The sequence below is a fragment of the Salvelinus sp. IW2-2015 genome, unplaced genomic scaffold, assembly GCF_002910315.2.
Source record: "Salvelinus sp. IW2-2015 unplaced genomic scaffold, ASM291031v2 Un_scaffold1011, whole genome shotgun sequence".
Taxonomy (NCBI): Eukaryota; Metazoa; Chordata; class Actinopteri; order Salmoniformes; family Salmonidae; genus Salvelinus; species Salvelinus sp. IW2-2015.
Window position 1 is genome coordinate 39,194 of NW_019942686.1, and position 14,561 is coordinate 53,754.

The 14,561-nt window shown below is 42.7% G+C and overlaps 2 protein-coding genes across 3 annotated transcripts; one reads left to right on the top strand and one right to left on the bottom strand.

Annotated features, from left to right (window-relative positions):
* Positions 1-896: 896 nt before the first annotated feature.
* Positions 897-5,204, bottom strand: rbm45 (RNA binding motif protein 45). The gene is made up of 10 exons (XM_024136770.2): positions 4,658-5,204; positions 3,317-3,439; positions 3,105-3,231; positions 2,892-3,011; positions 2,620-2,793; positions 2,394-2,523; positions 2,126-2,225; positions 1,838-2,001; positions 1,387-1,595; positions 897-1,131 (listed from the first exon to the last, which is right to left on the bottom strand). Exons 1-9 carry the CDS (start codon positions 4,925-4,927, stop codon positions 1,403-1,405), a joined length of 1,401 nt encoding a protein of 466 aa, XP_023992538.1. The 5' UTR covers positions 4,928-5,204; the 3' UTR covers positions 897-1,131; positions 1,387-1,402.
* A 5,234-nt stretch (positions 5,205-10,438) lies between these two features.
* On the top strand, positions 10,439-13,227 carry LOC112069432 (cytochrome c). 2 transcript variants are annotated; one of them, XM_024136772.2, is made up of 3 exons: positions 10,439-10,528; positions 12,246-12,419; positions 12,522-13,227. In XM_024136772.2, the coding sequence occupies exons 2-3, from the start codon at positions 12,251-12,253 to the stop codon at positions 12,665-12,667; spliced, it is 315 nt and encodes a 104-aa protein (XP_023992540.1). In that variant the 5' UTR covers positions 10,439-10,528; positions 12,246-12,250; the 3' UTR covers positions 12,668-13,227. The 2 variants fall into 2 exon arrangements, with proteins under 2 accessions (XP_023992540.1, XP_023992539.1); XM_024136771.2 differs by having other exon boundaries at positions 10,462-10,554.
* The last annotated feature ends 1,334 nt before the right edge of the window (positions 13,228-14,561 follow it).

Here is a 14,561-nt window from a genome sequence, read left to right on the forward strand (position 1 = left end):
GCCCAATTTGGACATTTTCACTTAGGGGTGTACTCACTTTTGTTGCCAGCGGTTTAGACATTATTGGCTGTGTGTTGAGTTATTTTGAGGGTACAGCACATTTACACTGTTATACAAGCTGTACACTCACTACTTTACATTGTAGCAAAGTGCCATTTCTTCAGTGTTGTCACATGAAAAGATATACTCAAATATTTACAAAAATGTGAGGGGTGTACTCACTTTTGTGATATACTGTATGACTCTGGCACAGTATATATATATATTTTATACACACACACAGCTTTCACCCCTCACTCGTCAAACTAAAAGCATATCCATTTTTTATCTGAAGTCTGACCCTTACTTTCCTGGTCCTATTTTAGACCCCACCCAACCCTAAGCTGGTCCTTAATGTATTTTTAGCCTTTGCTCCAAACATCCTTTTTGCCAAATGTGTAAACCACCCCCAACGCCCTTAACTCAGTCTCTCCAGCAACATTCTGAATTTGCTCTCCAGCTCCATTCTGAATTTGCTCTCCGGCAACATTCTGAATTTGCTCTCCGGCAACATTCTGAATTTGCTCTCCGGCAAACATTCTGAATTTGCTCTCCGGCAACATTCTGAATTTGCTCTCCGGCAACATTCTGAATTTGCTCTCCGGCAACATTCTGAATTTGCTCTCCTGCAACATTCTGAATTTGCTCTCCAGCAACATTCTGAATTTGCTCTCCAGCAACATTCTGAATTTGCGGTCCTGTTATGCCCTTCAGCCCACTGGAAACAAGTAGGCTACATTAATAAAATACAAAACGTGGGCATAATACAACAAATCTAGTCTGCTAATAACATCGAGGAAAAACTACAATATTTGACACTCATTAAAAACAAAAATAAATTCACACAAAATGCATTGGGTGTTTTTTTTTATTGATAACATATTAGGACCAATGCAGATTCAAACTCTTCCTTAACATCAAAATATCAATCTTGAGGAGAAAAGGACCACCACTGTCATCACCTTCAGCGTTAGTACAAAGAAACATCAAAGTAAGGTACAGAGATCACTGTCCGTAGTGTGGTCGTAATTTGGTCCTGTCATCATTTATGTCGGTTCAGTCATGTTGGAGGTCATGTCACTTAGGTCATCTCTGTAGGAACAAAAACATCAGCACTTTAAATATGCATTAAACTGTGTTGGTCTCTCCTAATGTGTTGCCCAGAGTCAGGTTAAGAGGGGGAAAAAGTATATTGTTTAGTCCTGCTTATGTACTTACCTTATGTCTGCTGGTAACTCAACATACGTCTCTGGTAATTCAAGTATGTATAAAGGAAAAAAACAGCTTGTGGACACTCGCTGTCATTGATCGCTACAGAATTTAGTCTTAACCCTTGGAGACACTTACCTTGTTCTGTGTCCCCCTAATAGGTGCGTTGACGTTTGTGAGACTCCTCTTTGGGCGGGTCAGCCCGCATCACCTTCATTTTAACGCCATTCACCATTTGACCATGTAGGGTCGCCATGGCATCATCTGCACTCTTTCTCTCTGCGTACTTCATGTATCCCACATTCCGTCCAGGCACAAGGAAAACCTCAACCAGAGAGCCAAAACGGCTGTAGAAACAGAGAGAGGGGAATAACTGATCGGCAGGAATTTTGACCTCCCCCCAATCATCAATACTCACACAAGATCGCAACTATCCCTCTAGCCCAAAGTTAAAAAGGGAATCAGTAGCAGGGTACGGAAAACTTTATAAACAATTAAAAGTATTTTATAAACTGTTGTTAGTTTAAAGAGTTTGTCAGTAATAAGTGTTAATAAACAGTGTATTGATGACAATAATGGTATCTCATACCAGAACACATCTTCAAGCACATCCATGGGTAGAGGCAAAGGTTTGAAGACCACAAATAGGCGTTCTTTCACCCGGCTGTCTGAGGGGGCCAACTTCTGGAGAGGTGGGAGGGCAACATCTGTCTGTACCCGGGGGCTCTGAGGAACAGCGGGTGATGGATAGCCCTGACAAAGACATATCATAAAGTTTGTTAGGAAGTTCAATCATCATGTAGTAGTTTTTTTAAATATCTTGGTTAGCTCTAGAAAAGGCCTCTTTTGCTCAAGGTTAACCAAGTCAGTAACTTACAGTGCTCGTCTTCCTAAGTGGTGGTGGGCCAGTAGGAGCATTGCACACGATAGACATCATCTGGGCTGCTACCAGCTGCATGGCCATCCTCCCCACTGGGCTGAAGACAACAAGAGGGTAAATAAGGACCAAACAACAACCCAACAACAACGACCTACCAACAACAACAACGACCTACCACACCCGCAATAACATCTGCTATACATTTGTATGTGACAAAAAAAAATAGATTTGATGTACAATACCATGAAGTTAAATTTCATCCTACCTTCTTCTGTCCTGCCCATCATCAATGTGAGTGACTACTAGCCGGTTCCCAGGAGGGTACTCAAAGCCATCCAGTTTGTTTTTCGCATAGACAGCTGATCCAAGGTTGTTGTAGCGAATCATAGCTTGCCCTGAAAGGGTAAAAAAAAAAAAACTACTATTCACCAATTCCTATGCAATACATCAGGTGTTGCATCTGAGGGAGTAACTGTGTGTTTTGTGGCTACCTGTGCTGAAACCATATGAATCCTGCTGCATCTCGCAATAATCCATCCCCGGGATCAGGTCAAAGAGGCTATAGACTTGATCTTGTGTGATGCTCGCCCTTGATGACACCATTAAGCACCTGGTGATGATGTCTGTGCCCCTCATGTCTCCCCTGGTATGAAAACCAGAGTCCACTTCAATGGGAGGAAATAGAATGGCTTAGCATTTGCGGAAAAACAATCATGGGTATGTAGAAATCGTAGGCCTAATCACACCAATGGCAGGTACATACCAAATGGATAGGAAGTCATTCCTGGGTCACCCTGGACATGCTCTGCTCTGGCAGGGCTAAAGTAGTCGTTGTCTGGGGCTGGCGTTTTGTTCCTCGGCTCTGCAAGAATGGCCCTATATGCTGTTGTAAACAAAAACGACACAAACATGGATTACTAGATTGATAGTTTGGGTTTTCACAGACATGTGATATGAACAAAAAGAGACAACTTACTCTTCTCACAGTTCTCTATGGCGGTGGCTGCCTGTGAGGGTTTGTGATATCTCACATACCCCAGGCCCTTACTTTCTCCTGTGGTTTTATTCTTTACGATGATGCAATACTCAATGTCACCATATTCCTGTGAGAACAAATGAGTGATAAGCACAGGCAATTCCAATACGGTTTATCAGCCAAATACAACATGATCGAGGGTGATGAACTACCTTGAATGTTTCTTTCAAGTCGTCCTCTGTAAAGGTTTTGGGAATCATCACAAATATTCTGGTGAGCTCCTCATCCTCCACGTCTCGGTGGCTTCCGGAGGACCTCGCCTGGGCAATAAACACCTGGCAGAAGAGATAACTTAGCATGATAAATCAATATATAAAAATACACACACCCCAAACCTGACAGAAGAGAAAGAACCTACGCCGACCGGTGAAGTACAGGTTTACGAGCCGCACCCCAACGATCAGGAAAATGACTGAGATTACTCTGGCCCAGTGAGATTATGATTCATGCCTTTTGGCCAATCCGTTTGCAGTATAAAGCTGGGTGAAGGAGTTGGGTTCTGTCAAGTCAGTCAAAGTATCTAGAAGTGGACTTGTGTGTCTGTCTTCCTCCCAGAGGGAGAAGGCACTACGCATTATGAGCAGTCTCATGGTGTGATCTCCAGAGCAGAGTGCCACTGAAAGGAGGATCCCTGGTGTTTGTCATGCACACCACTTGGTGCAACACAGATAAGGTGGCGAGCGCCAGACTGAGGAGACCCGGTTGGGTCCTTCTGGTTGCACGTGGTATTTCATCTTTGGGAGAAAAAATATATATATACATATATATTGGGAGTTGTGCCTGTTGTCAGAGGGCTGGATATAAGACTCATCGTGGATATAACCCGTTTTAACATATTTTAGTAAATACTTTTAAAGCCTATTTTTCTTAACTGCATTGTTGGTTAAGGGCTTGTAAGTAAACATTTCACTGAAATGTCTACACCTGTTGTATTCGGCACATTTGACAGCATCCACCATTTTAAAGTAGTCAACTGGGTGGGGATTCCTATGAGCTGGGTGGGGATTCCTATGAGCTGGGTGCAATTCGCCAATGAAGAAGAAAATTGAGTACTTTAAAACAAATATAGCCCCAATGGCACTGCCCATACTGTCAGACACAAAAATGAGTCCTCCATCCCCATGGCCTGTTCACACGCTTATCTGCCCTCATTGGCTAGAATGGTCCCAACTGACCCCCCCTCATCTTAAAAGACATGCATTTCCAATAGTGACTATCTTGTCAATATAAAAGACAATCTGTAATCTGTCTAGGGATAAGATGCTGGTGCAATTTCTTACCCCACGTCCCTTTTTTGGATGAACAAAATGTGCAAGGCACTTTCCGAACTTCGAAAGGCAGCCATAAGTAGGCCTAACTCCTTCACCCAGCCTGATACTACACAAATCCGCCGGAAAACCAAATGAAGAAGCACTAGCTACAATAGTGTTAATAAAATTAGCAAAGTCACTGAGGGCACTACGCATTAATAAAACCACAGCCAGAGTACATACCTTGATTGGTTTGGTTCCTTCGACCAAGCATTTTCCATGCATTTCTTCCATAGCCGTACATGCCTCGGACGATTTAGTAAATTTCACAAAGGAAACTCCTTTTGACTCCTTTGTCTGCTTGTCTTTGACTACCCAAACGTCCTGAATTTCTCCAAAAAGAGAAAACTGTTCCCGGATCATGTCCTCGGTGATGGACTTACTTGTAACTAGAAACAAGCGACTATTTGGGGGATCATCGAGATCCGTCGACGGCCTAAATGCATCCTCCATTTTACCACCCTGAAAACTATCTTGCTAAGCTAACGTTAGCTAACAAGACACACACTTGCGAAGTGGCGTCGACGATGATCCGTAAATAGTTATCGATAGTTACGGTTTCACTTGCTCTGTCTACCACCGTTTAAAAACAACAACAATTAATTGTATATTTTCCGTATCGGATATATAGTAGCTAGTGATGTTACGTTTGATACTGAAACTCCGAGGAATGCGTCGAAATCGCAGCAACGTACAAACGCCTGTATCTCCTTTTCAGGAAGAAGCACGTGATCAATGACGTCCAAAGATTCGTTTCGTCGAACAACCACCTGATTGGTTAGACAGAGATAAATAGTAATGGCGTCTTTTTGTAGGCACTAACTCCGCTATGGATCGTTGGACAATGCCCATGGCATTTTGGTAGGGTTTTTGGATAAACACAGACTTACATCGTATACGTTCTGCTCTATGAGATAATCTTCATCAGCTAACGTCACATTTTGTGAAAGTTTAAGAATTTATGTTATTAAAAAAATCACATGAACCACAAAGGCTTCATAATTCATAAAGGTAATGTTAACTGACTGCTATTATCTTATAGAACAAAACGTAAGATCTCCTAAACCTTTATTCCAAAAACCTATTTAGACATACTTTTTTTTCACATAGGGGTGGCTGAACGAACCAGAGGTAACTCATTTGTGGGCTTTAGGACTACAAGCAAGCGCTTCCTTCTTCTTTTGAGTTTAACAGAGGTTGGCATCCGATATGTTGCAATACAGCCCCCCAACTGGACTATACTATAAATGCATTATACTTTCAAATCAAATGACATTTTATTGGTCACATACACCTGTTTAGCAGATGTTATTGCGGGTGTTGCGAAATGCTTGTGGTGTAGCAAATTGCTTTGTGGTCCAGAAAGTAAAAAAGAAATGTAAAAAACCCTTCCAACTAACCCTACACTCATTAAAAACCAACTCCATTATTTTGACCCTATCTGCTCCCGCACCATGCAAATGGCCTGGGAGGACAGGACACCACCACACAACACACCCTTTAACTCTTCTGGAGTCAAATCCCGTACGCCCAAATACTTCTCTGCAGCTGCCACAACAACATCTATTTCTGTGATTTACGTTACATTTCTGCGGTACAGTTGATAACCATTGCCATAAATGCTAAGAAGCGAACCTTACTGAAGCATATATCACTCGTTGGCCTATCCCTCTGTGCTGGCACATCGTCCTGGTCACCTCAGAAAACTTCTCAGAGTGCCAATATTTTGAGAGCATGAGCAGTGGCCACACACAGAAACCCCCCTAAACTCAACTCTGTTCTAGATGATTTTCTTGGCCTTTCTGTGACACTGGGTAATGTAGATGTCCTGGAGGGCAGGCGTTGGGCAGACCCCACCACCCTCTCAAGAGCATTGCAGTTGTGGACGTTGCAATTGCTGTACCAGGCGGTGATACAGCCCAACAGGATGCTCTCAGTGGTGCATCTGTAGAAGTGGTTATTAAGGGTCTTATAGGCCAAACTGAATTTCTTCAACCTCCTGCCTTGTAGGGTTGTCACGATACCAATATTGCAATACCAGATTTTCCATGGCAAAAAATAAAACACGAATTAGACTAAACTATGGTCCTATAAAAACCTACTTATGTAAAATGTTGGGTGTTATAGCTTTTAAAATAAACAAATGTGACAACATAATGCTGTTCCTCAAGAAATTAAATGTTTTGTTTCCTTGCCACAATACTTCCGAGTATTGCGATACTGGTATTGTGGCAAACCCAAAACTTCTTCACCACACCCTCTGTGTGAAGGGAGCGTTTCAGGTCGTCAGTGATGTGCACGCCGAGGATCTTGAAACTTTTGACCCTCTCCACTACGGCCCCTTCGATGTGGATGGGTGCGTACCAGAGGAGGAAAATTGTAAAACATTTATAAAGTTATCCCTTTCAGATAAAACTATACTAAATATAATCACGTCACCAAATAACTGAAAACACATTTTGCAATGAAGGTCTACAGTAGCCTCACCAGCACTCTGTAGGGTAGCACTATGGTGTAGCCGGAGGACAGATAGTTTCCATCCTCCTCTGGGAACATTGACTTCAATACAAGACCTAGGAGGCTTATGGTTCTCACCCCTTTCCATAGACTTACACAGTAATTATGACAACTTCCGGAGGACGTCCTCCAGTCTATCAGAGCCCTTGCAGCATGAACTGACATGTTGTTCACCCAATCAAAGGATCAGATAATCTAGTACTGAAAGCATAAGCTAGAGCTAGCTAGGACTGCAGTGTATAAAATGTGGTGAGTAGTTGACTCAAAAAATAAAGGTGAGAGGGTGGTACGGCTTGTGAAAATATTCCATGTAACCGCTCTGCCGCGTCCACAATGATTTCGATCTTCCTGGACCTTCTCTCCACCTTGGCAGTGCCATTAATCCCCATAGCGATAAATCACACAAAGTCCACCTTCTTAACCTTTAAAATGTCAGGATCCTGCTGGTGAAAGACAACCCCTGCAACCTGCAGTGAAGGTCTATCCACCACCATGGACTCTTCATGTGCACCATTCAAACCCTCAACCCTTTTAACATTTGCTGTATATGAAATGCTCTGTACAACCCTGACTTTGGCCACCTCATTCTCTTTCACCTTTGTGGGGCATTTGAAAGAAGTGGCTTCATGGTTCCCACCACAATTGCAACATGTCACATTTTCATCACTTTTATAACATATGTGATCTTTTACACAACTTGGACATCTCAGCTTCTCCCTTCTGCAAACACTTGAAACATGACCAAAAGCTTTACAATGATCACACTGCATTGGTCTTGGGATAAATGCTCTGTTCTGACTAAAGAACAGATAGACTCTTCACCTTTTCTTCATTAACCACACGATTCATCTGACGTGCATCAATCACTCCAGGAATATTTTTAAATCTCTTCAACATCCACTTCCCACAAGACGCCAGATATAAGCCCCTTGAGGGGTGCCCTGTTCCTAAGAGACACACACGACACTTCAAACTTATAAAATCGTGTGAGACACACACACGTTTCTTCTGATCCGTAGAAGTAGAAAAAAATCTAAATAAAATAACATTTTATTGGTCACATACACATGGTTAGCAGATGTTATTGTCAGCGTAGCGAAATGTTTATGCTTCTAGATCTGACAGTGCAGCAGTATCTAACAGGTCATATTTAACAATTCCACACCAAAATCTAATATCTAACAAATTCCACAACAAAACCTAATACACACAATCTAGTAAAGGACTGGGATGAGACTATATAAGTATAAAATATATGGATAAGCAGTGACAGAACGGCTAAGATGCAATAGACAGTAAAGAATAGATATTGAAGGATACAGTATATACATATGAGATGAGTAATGCGAGATACGTAAACATTCTTAATGTGTCATTATTAAAGTGACTAGTGTTCCATTTATTAAAGTGGCCAATAATATCAAGTCTGTAGGTAGGCAGTCACCTCTCTGTGCTAGTGGTGGGTGTTTAACAATCTGATGGACTTGAGATAGAAGCTGTTTTTCAACCTCTCTGTCCTAGCTTTGATGCACCTGTACTGACCTCGCCTTCTGGATGGAAGCGGGGTGAACAGGCGGTTATTGGTGGTTATTGTCCTTGATGATCTTTTTTGCCTTCCTGTGACATCGGGTGTTGTAGGTGTCCTGGAGGGCATGTAGTTTGCCCCCGGTGATGCGTTGTGCAGACTGCAAAACCCTCTGGAGAGCCCTGCGGTTGTGGGAAGTGCAGCTGCCGTACCAGGCGGTGATTCGGCCTAACACGGAACCCAAACCGGCTGCCCGCATACATTTATTTTGTCCTCCTACACCAAACGCGATCACGACACAATGACATTAATTTGGGGACAGGTCAAAAAGCATTAAACATGTATGACAATTTAGCTAGTGTGCTTGCACTTGCTAGCTAATTTGTCCTATTTAGCTAGCTTGCAGTTGCTAGCTAATTTGTCTTCGGATATAAACATTAAGTTGTTATTTTACCTGAAATGCACAAGGTCCTCTACTCCAAAAATTAATCCACACATAAAACGGTCAACCGAATCGTTTCTAGTCTTCTCCCCTCCTTCCAGGCTTTTTCATCTTTGAATTTATATGGTGATTGGCATCTACACTTTCATAGTATTACCACGAAAACCGGCAAAACATTTCGTATTTCAATCACCCAATTACCTGCTTCTATAAACCAATGAGGAGATGGCATGTGGGTACCTGCTTCTATAAACCAATGAGGAGATGGGAGAGGCAGGACTTTCAGCGCGATCTGCGTCAGAAATAGGAATGAGTTCTTTACAGGATGCTCTCAATTGTGCACCTGTAAAAGTTAGTGAGGGTTTTCGGTGACAAGCCACATTTTTTCAGCCTCCTGAGGTTGAAGAGGTGCTGTTGCACCTTCTTCACCACACTGTCTGTGTGCGTGGACCATTTCAGTTTTGTCGGTGATATGTACACCGAGGAACTTATAACGGTCCACCTTCTCCACTGCTGTCCCGTCGACGTGGATAGTGGGGTGCTCCCTTTGCCCGCCTCTCGTGATCCTCACAGCCTTTACTCTACCCAGAACTCCCTCCACCAGTTTGGATATCTCAAATGGATTCCTCAAGATTGGTAATTCGATCAGTTGCTTCTCGTTAATAAACCGTACTCCAACAAGATACGAAGTGACATTCTCATCACTGTACACTACTTTGCTCCGTTTTCCATTCTTTTGGACAATACTACAATTATCCTTGATAATACCGCCATTAGATTCAGAATCCACTTCGCCATCTTTTTCTCCATATGCTTCGCCTCTTCCTCTCTGGTATAGTATTGTAACGACCCTGGGTTTATAAGTGGGAGCCCACTTCTGACACAAATGTAATGAAACAGCAGGGAGCAGGTCTCGAACCCTCGACTCGACCTTCTAGCCCGAGGTCCGGCGCGCTATCGACAGTGCCGCAAAAGCATGCTCGTGCTGCAGAGTCGATTTCCGCGCTTATAAACCCAGGGTCGTTACACTATATACTTTGGCTAGCTATGTGTAGCTATATCTTCTTCTCAAAATAACTACCTGGTGTTAGAGGGTTTGTTGCATCGACATGTATGGTTACAGGGATGCAACAAACCCTCTTGACAATGAAAGATAGTGGAATTCCCCACAACAATCTTGAACATTCCAACTGTTGTCTGATCTTTCCAATGATGATTAGTGGTATAAAAAAAAAATGTAGTCCAAGAGGAATATAGACATATTTGTTGTGGTGTAGTGTGAATACAAACAACAACGGCATTTCCACTGAAATGTTGTGTATGCTATTTTCATTTGCATAGTAGGCCTACATCATGTTCTCAACTCCATCTAGGGCTTGAATGCAAAACAGCTGTGTTCGTCATAGTGATGATAGAGCATGTGACTGGCCAGTCTGGATGACATATAATATTCTGGAGGGAAGAAAAAGGAACTTGCTCCCAATACTATTAGATCCAGTGAGTCGGCTACCGGCGAGGGGAAAGCAGATCGGATTGGAACTAACGAAAAAGCTCTGAAGTTGGAACAACTGTAAGGAATATAGTTTATTTGAACAGGTAACTTTGATTAAATACGTTTTAGTAGTTTAACTTGTAGTCAGTTTCTTGAATTGTGAACATTGCATTGGTTCGTTTATTTTATATCGAAAGGAACGTTTGCCTGATTCTGTACCGGCTGTTGAAACGTAACTTTACGAGCTTGCTAGCCCGCTAACATCTAAACTCAAACCGATAACTGAAAAGCCGTGGCTGTGAAGAAATGGTACATCAGGAAACAGTTGTAGTGATAAGTGAATAGCTAACGTTAGCTAGACTGCTTAAATCAGCCGTTTTGTAACGTCGTATTTATTACTATGGTATTGTCTTTTAACGAGTTACCTAACCTTGGCCACGGCAACAGCGAGCTAGCTAGCTAACCTTGGCCACGGCAACGGCGAGCTAGCTAGCTAACCTTGGCCACGGCAAGCTAGCTAACTAACCTTGGCCCCGGCAACGGCGAGCTAGCTAACTAACCTTGGCCCCGGCAACGGCGAGCTAGCTAGCTAACCTTGGCCCCGGCAACGGCTAACTAACCTTGGCCCCGGCAACGGCGAGCTAGCTAACTAACCTTGGCCCCGGCAACGGCGAGCTAGCTATTTTTTCTTGTCCTCTGTTATGGCTATCTATTCTCGGCACCGGCAACGGCGAGCTAGCTAGCTAACCTTGGCCACGGCGAGCTAGCTAGCTAACCTTGGCCACGGCGAGCTAGCTAGCTAACCTTGGCCACGGCAACGGCGAGCTAGCTAACTAACCTTGGCCACGGCAACGGCGAGCTAGCTAGTTAACCTTGGCCACGGCAACGGCGAGCTAGCTAACCTTGGCAATGGCGAGCTAGCTAGCTAAAACTGACGCCCTCTTATTTGAAAAACGTTTAACAAAACTGTAGTTAACTTGGTTATCATTCAAATACAGCTTAATTTGCCTGTCGTTTGATGGCTCTACCACCCAAGCTTAGTTATACGTTGCTACACCCAAATGCCGGTACGTTCAGTCATTCGACTCACCCCTAGCTAACAAGTTATCTTATGTGGAGATTGTCAGCGAAGTTTCATGAGGAATTATGAAACCCAAGGTGACCACGACTTAACACCTGCCTTCCTTCCATTGATTTATTTCCTGCAACATACTGTACTGGTGTCGCTAACTACTGCTACTAACTACTACTGCAGAGAGATACTTTTCTACCATGGTATTGTTGGCTGAGGGAAAGTTCACGTGGACAGTTATTCTAACATATCTGTAGTGCGCATCAGAATTTGGTATGAAGGACTGCATATTGTTGCATCCTTGGCATGCATGTTCTGTTAATACGAATGACCATAATCTCCTAAATGGGATTTACGCACCCAACCCAATGCATATAGGTCCTGTAAATTTCTCAAATGTCCGGTAAATGTTTAAATGCTGCCGGTTTAATGGGAATCCTGCTCTGTACTCCTGTACTGTTCTGTCTTTAGTCGTGCGATTTAAGCGAAGCCAGCTGCTGAGATGTCTGACAATGTATTCACTAGTTCTTCAAAGATGAGGCATACTGGGCTCACACAACCTGAACTAAATGGAATTCCAGTTATTGAACTGTCGTTCAGTTGTTTATTCGGGGGTTATTAAACAATGTTGGTTAATCGCTCAGCATTACTACTAATGCAGATAATCTACTTTTATAGGTACTGTAGCTGACCTCTTCTGACTTTTTATTTATTGTCCGATAGGAAACATGGGTGACATTGAAAAGGGAAAAAAGGCTTTTGTCCAGAAGTGTGCCCAGTGCCATACTGTTGAAAATGGAGGAAAGCACAAGGTCGGTCCAAACCTCTGGGGTCTGTTTGGACGCAAGACTGGACAGGCTGAAGGCTTTTCCTACACGGATGCCAACAAATCCAAAGGTACGTGTGAGATTGTCCCCATTCTACAGGAAATAAATGGAGTCTGACCAATGTGATACATTTCATTCTCATCCTAACCTGTCCCTTCACGTGTGATTTCAGGCATTGTCTGGGAAACTGATACCCTCATGATTTACTTGGAGAACCCCAAGAAATACATTCCAGGAACAAAGATGATCTTTGCTGGCATCAAGAAGAAGGGAGAGCGTGCAGATCTCATAGCATATTTGAAGTCTGCAACTTCGTAGACTAATGTCTACATTTTGTTCAATGTTTTTTTTTTTTTTGTCTTCGAGAAATATCAACTGTTCAGAGAAGGGGGATCTTTCAAGAAGCTTAGACTCGTATTCTTAACAGTTATGCCTTATGTCTGGTGATTGTTGTGGCTTTCAATAGCCTGCATGACATAACTGCTGGGGCTCTGAATGGCATTTGCATGATCAGTTGCCATATTGAGCACAGCTGTATCTTTGTCTTTGTTTCTCCATCTTGACGGCGTATATTATAGCCCCTGGTTTAACAGGTGCTAATATACATAAATTATTGAGCCATAGACTTAAGTGTTCCAGAATGTATTGAGTCAAAGCTGTGTGACCTATATGCTTCGAAACAACAAAAAATGGTCTAAATTACACATTGTATGGTTACTGGTTTTAATACTTGCATGACTAATGCAATCAGATTTGCAAGAGTTTCTACATTTGAAGGGTTACCTTGAAAGTGATCCCTGGTAATGTCTTCATGTTGATAATACTTTATGTATTTTATGTAGGTTTGTTAATTTAATAAATTACATGCTAAACAAGTATCCCAATTGTTTTTATGTGGTCAAAGATCAGGAAGGCAACACTGCTACGTCCTCCCTCTCTAACCAAGGTGCAGGAATTGAGCAAAAACCCTGAAAGCTCGTAATGTGTCTTGAGTACAAGTATTAGATATACGTTTTATTATGATTAAAGGCAAGAGCTGGCAATAAGGCTTGCCTGGTTACCCAAACTTCTTCCTTCAGCCAAACGCCATGTCCACGGACATTAGAACGCAAACACATTCTAACTAATCTGACTGGTCCCAGAAACAGGTTGTGTCAGAGCCAGAACACGTGGTTAATGCAGAGTTTTGATCATTTGCTTTGATATTCTGGTTAGATATGTTCCAATCGCTGATGACTTGAAGTCACCACAAACTACTTCAACGATGGCAGTATGAAGTACGCAGCGGAATTATTCCGTTTGAGTCGTCAGGTAAATACCCTGTAAATGTTTGTTTCTTAGTTCATACATCAAAACGGAAGAGTTTCAGAAGGTCACTTGACTGACCTTGTCATGCCATTAGAGTATGTGGGAGAGTAATGCTGCATTCACAACCCAGTGGGAAGGTGGAAATTAAAAGTACCAGTTGGATGCATTTACGTGCTTAGATATCGTTGAGAAACCAGATTGGCTATGGCCAAGTTCCGTCAACCATAGACTGAAAGTACAACAACCATGCTTCAAAAACGATAAAGATTGCGTTTTGTTGTATTTAACTGCCAAAAATGCTCTTATCGAGTTAATTTCTTTAGGGGACGTCAGCATGTGGAAGTTGGCGCTCAGGGATGGTATGCTGCATTCATGTGCTAGTTGGAACTAGGGAACTCTGATTTTTTTTTTTTTTTTTTCACCTTTATTTAACCAGGTAGGCTAGTTGAGAACAAGTTCTCATTTGCAACTGCGACCTGGCCAAGATAAAGCATAGCAGTGTGAACAGACAACACAGAGTTACACATGGAGTGGGGAGGGGAGAGATAGAGGTGGTGATTTGGAGGGCAGGTTGGTCAGGATAATGTTAGTTAGGGTGCCCATGTTTCGGAATTTAAGGGTTGTTACTGGTGGGCGGTTCCTTGATGATGATTGCTTGTGTGAGTATTGAGGGCATCAGCTTGGATTGTAGGACTGCCGGGGTGTTAAGCATATCCACAGTTTTAGGTTCACCGTACAGAACAAACTCTGAAGCTAGTGGGGAGCGATCAATTCACAGATGGTGTCCCAGGGCACAGCTGGGAGCTGAGGGCGGGTCGGTTAGCAGGCGGCAACAGTGAGGACTTATTTCTGGGAGAGATTATTTTTAAAATTAGAAAAGTTCGAACTGTTTGGGCATAGACTG

Excerpts from the sequence above, each read along its gene's own strand:
- rbm45 (XM_024136770.2), bottom strand. The coding sequence starts at position 4,927 with ATGGAGGATGCATTTAGGCCGTCGACGGATCTCGATGATCCCCCAAAT. Across the intron at positions 2,524-2,619 it reads TTCATATGGTTTCAGCACAG|GGCAAGCTATGATTCGCTAC; the intron begins GTAGCCACAAAA and ends TTACCCTTTCAG. Across the intron at positions 2,226-2,393 it reads GATGGGCAGGACAGAAGAAG|CCCAGTGGGGAGGATGGCCA; the intron begins GTAGGATGAAAT and ends TGTTGTCTTCAG.
- LOC112069432 (XM_024136772.2), top strand. The coding sequence starts at position 12,251 with ATGGGTGACATTGAAAAGGGAAAAAAGGCTTTTGTCCAGAAGTGTGCC. Across the intron at positions 12,420-12,521 it reads GGATGCCAACAAATCCAAAG|GCATTGTCTGGGAAACTGAT; the intron begins GTACGTGTGAGA and ends GTGTGATTTCAG.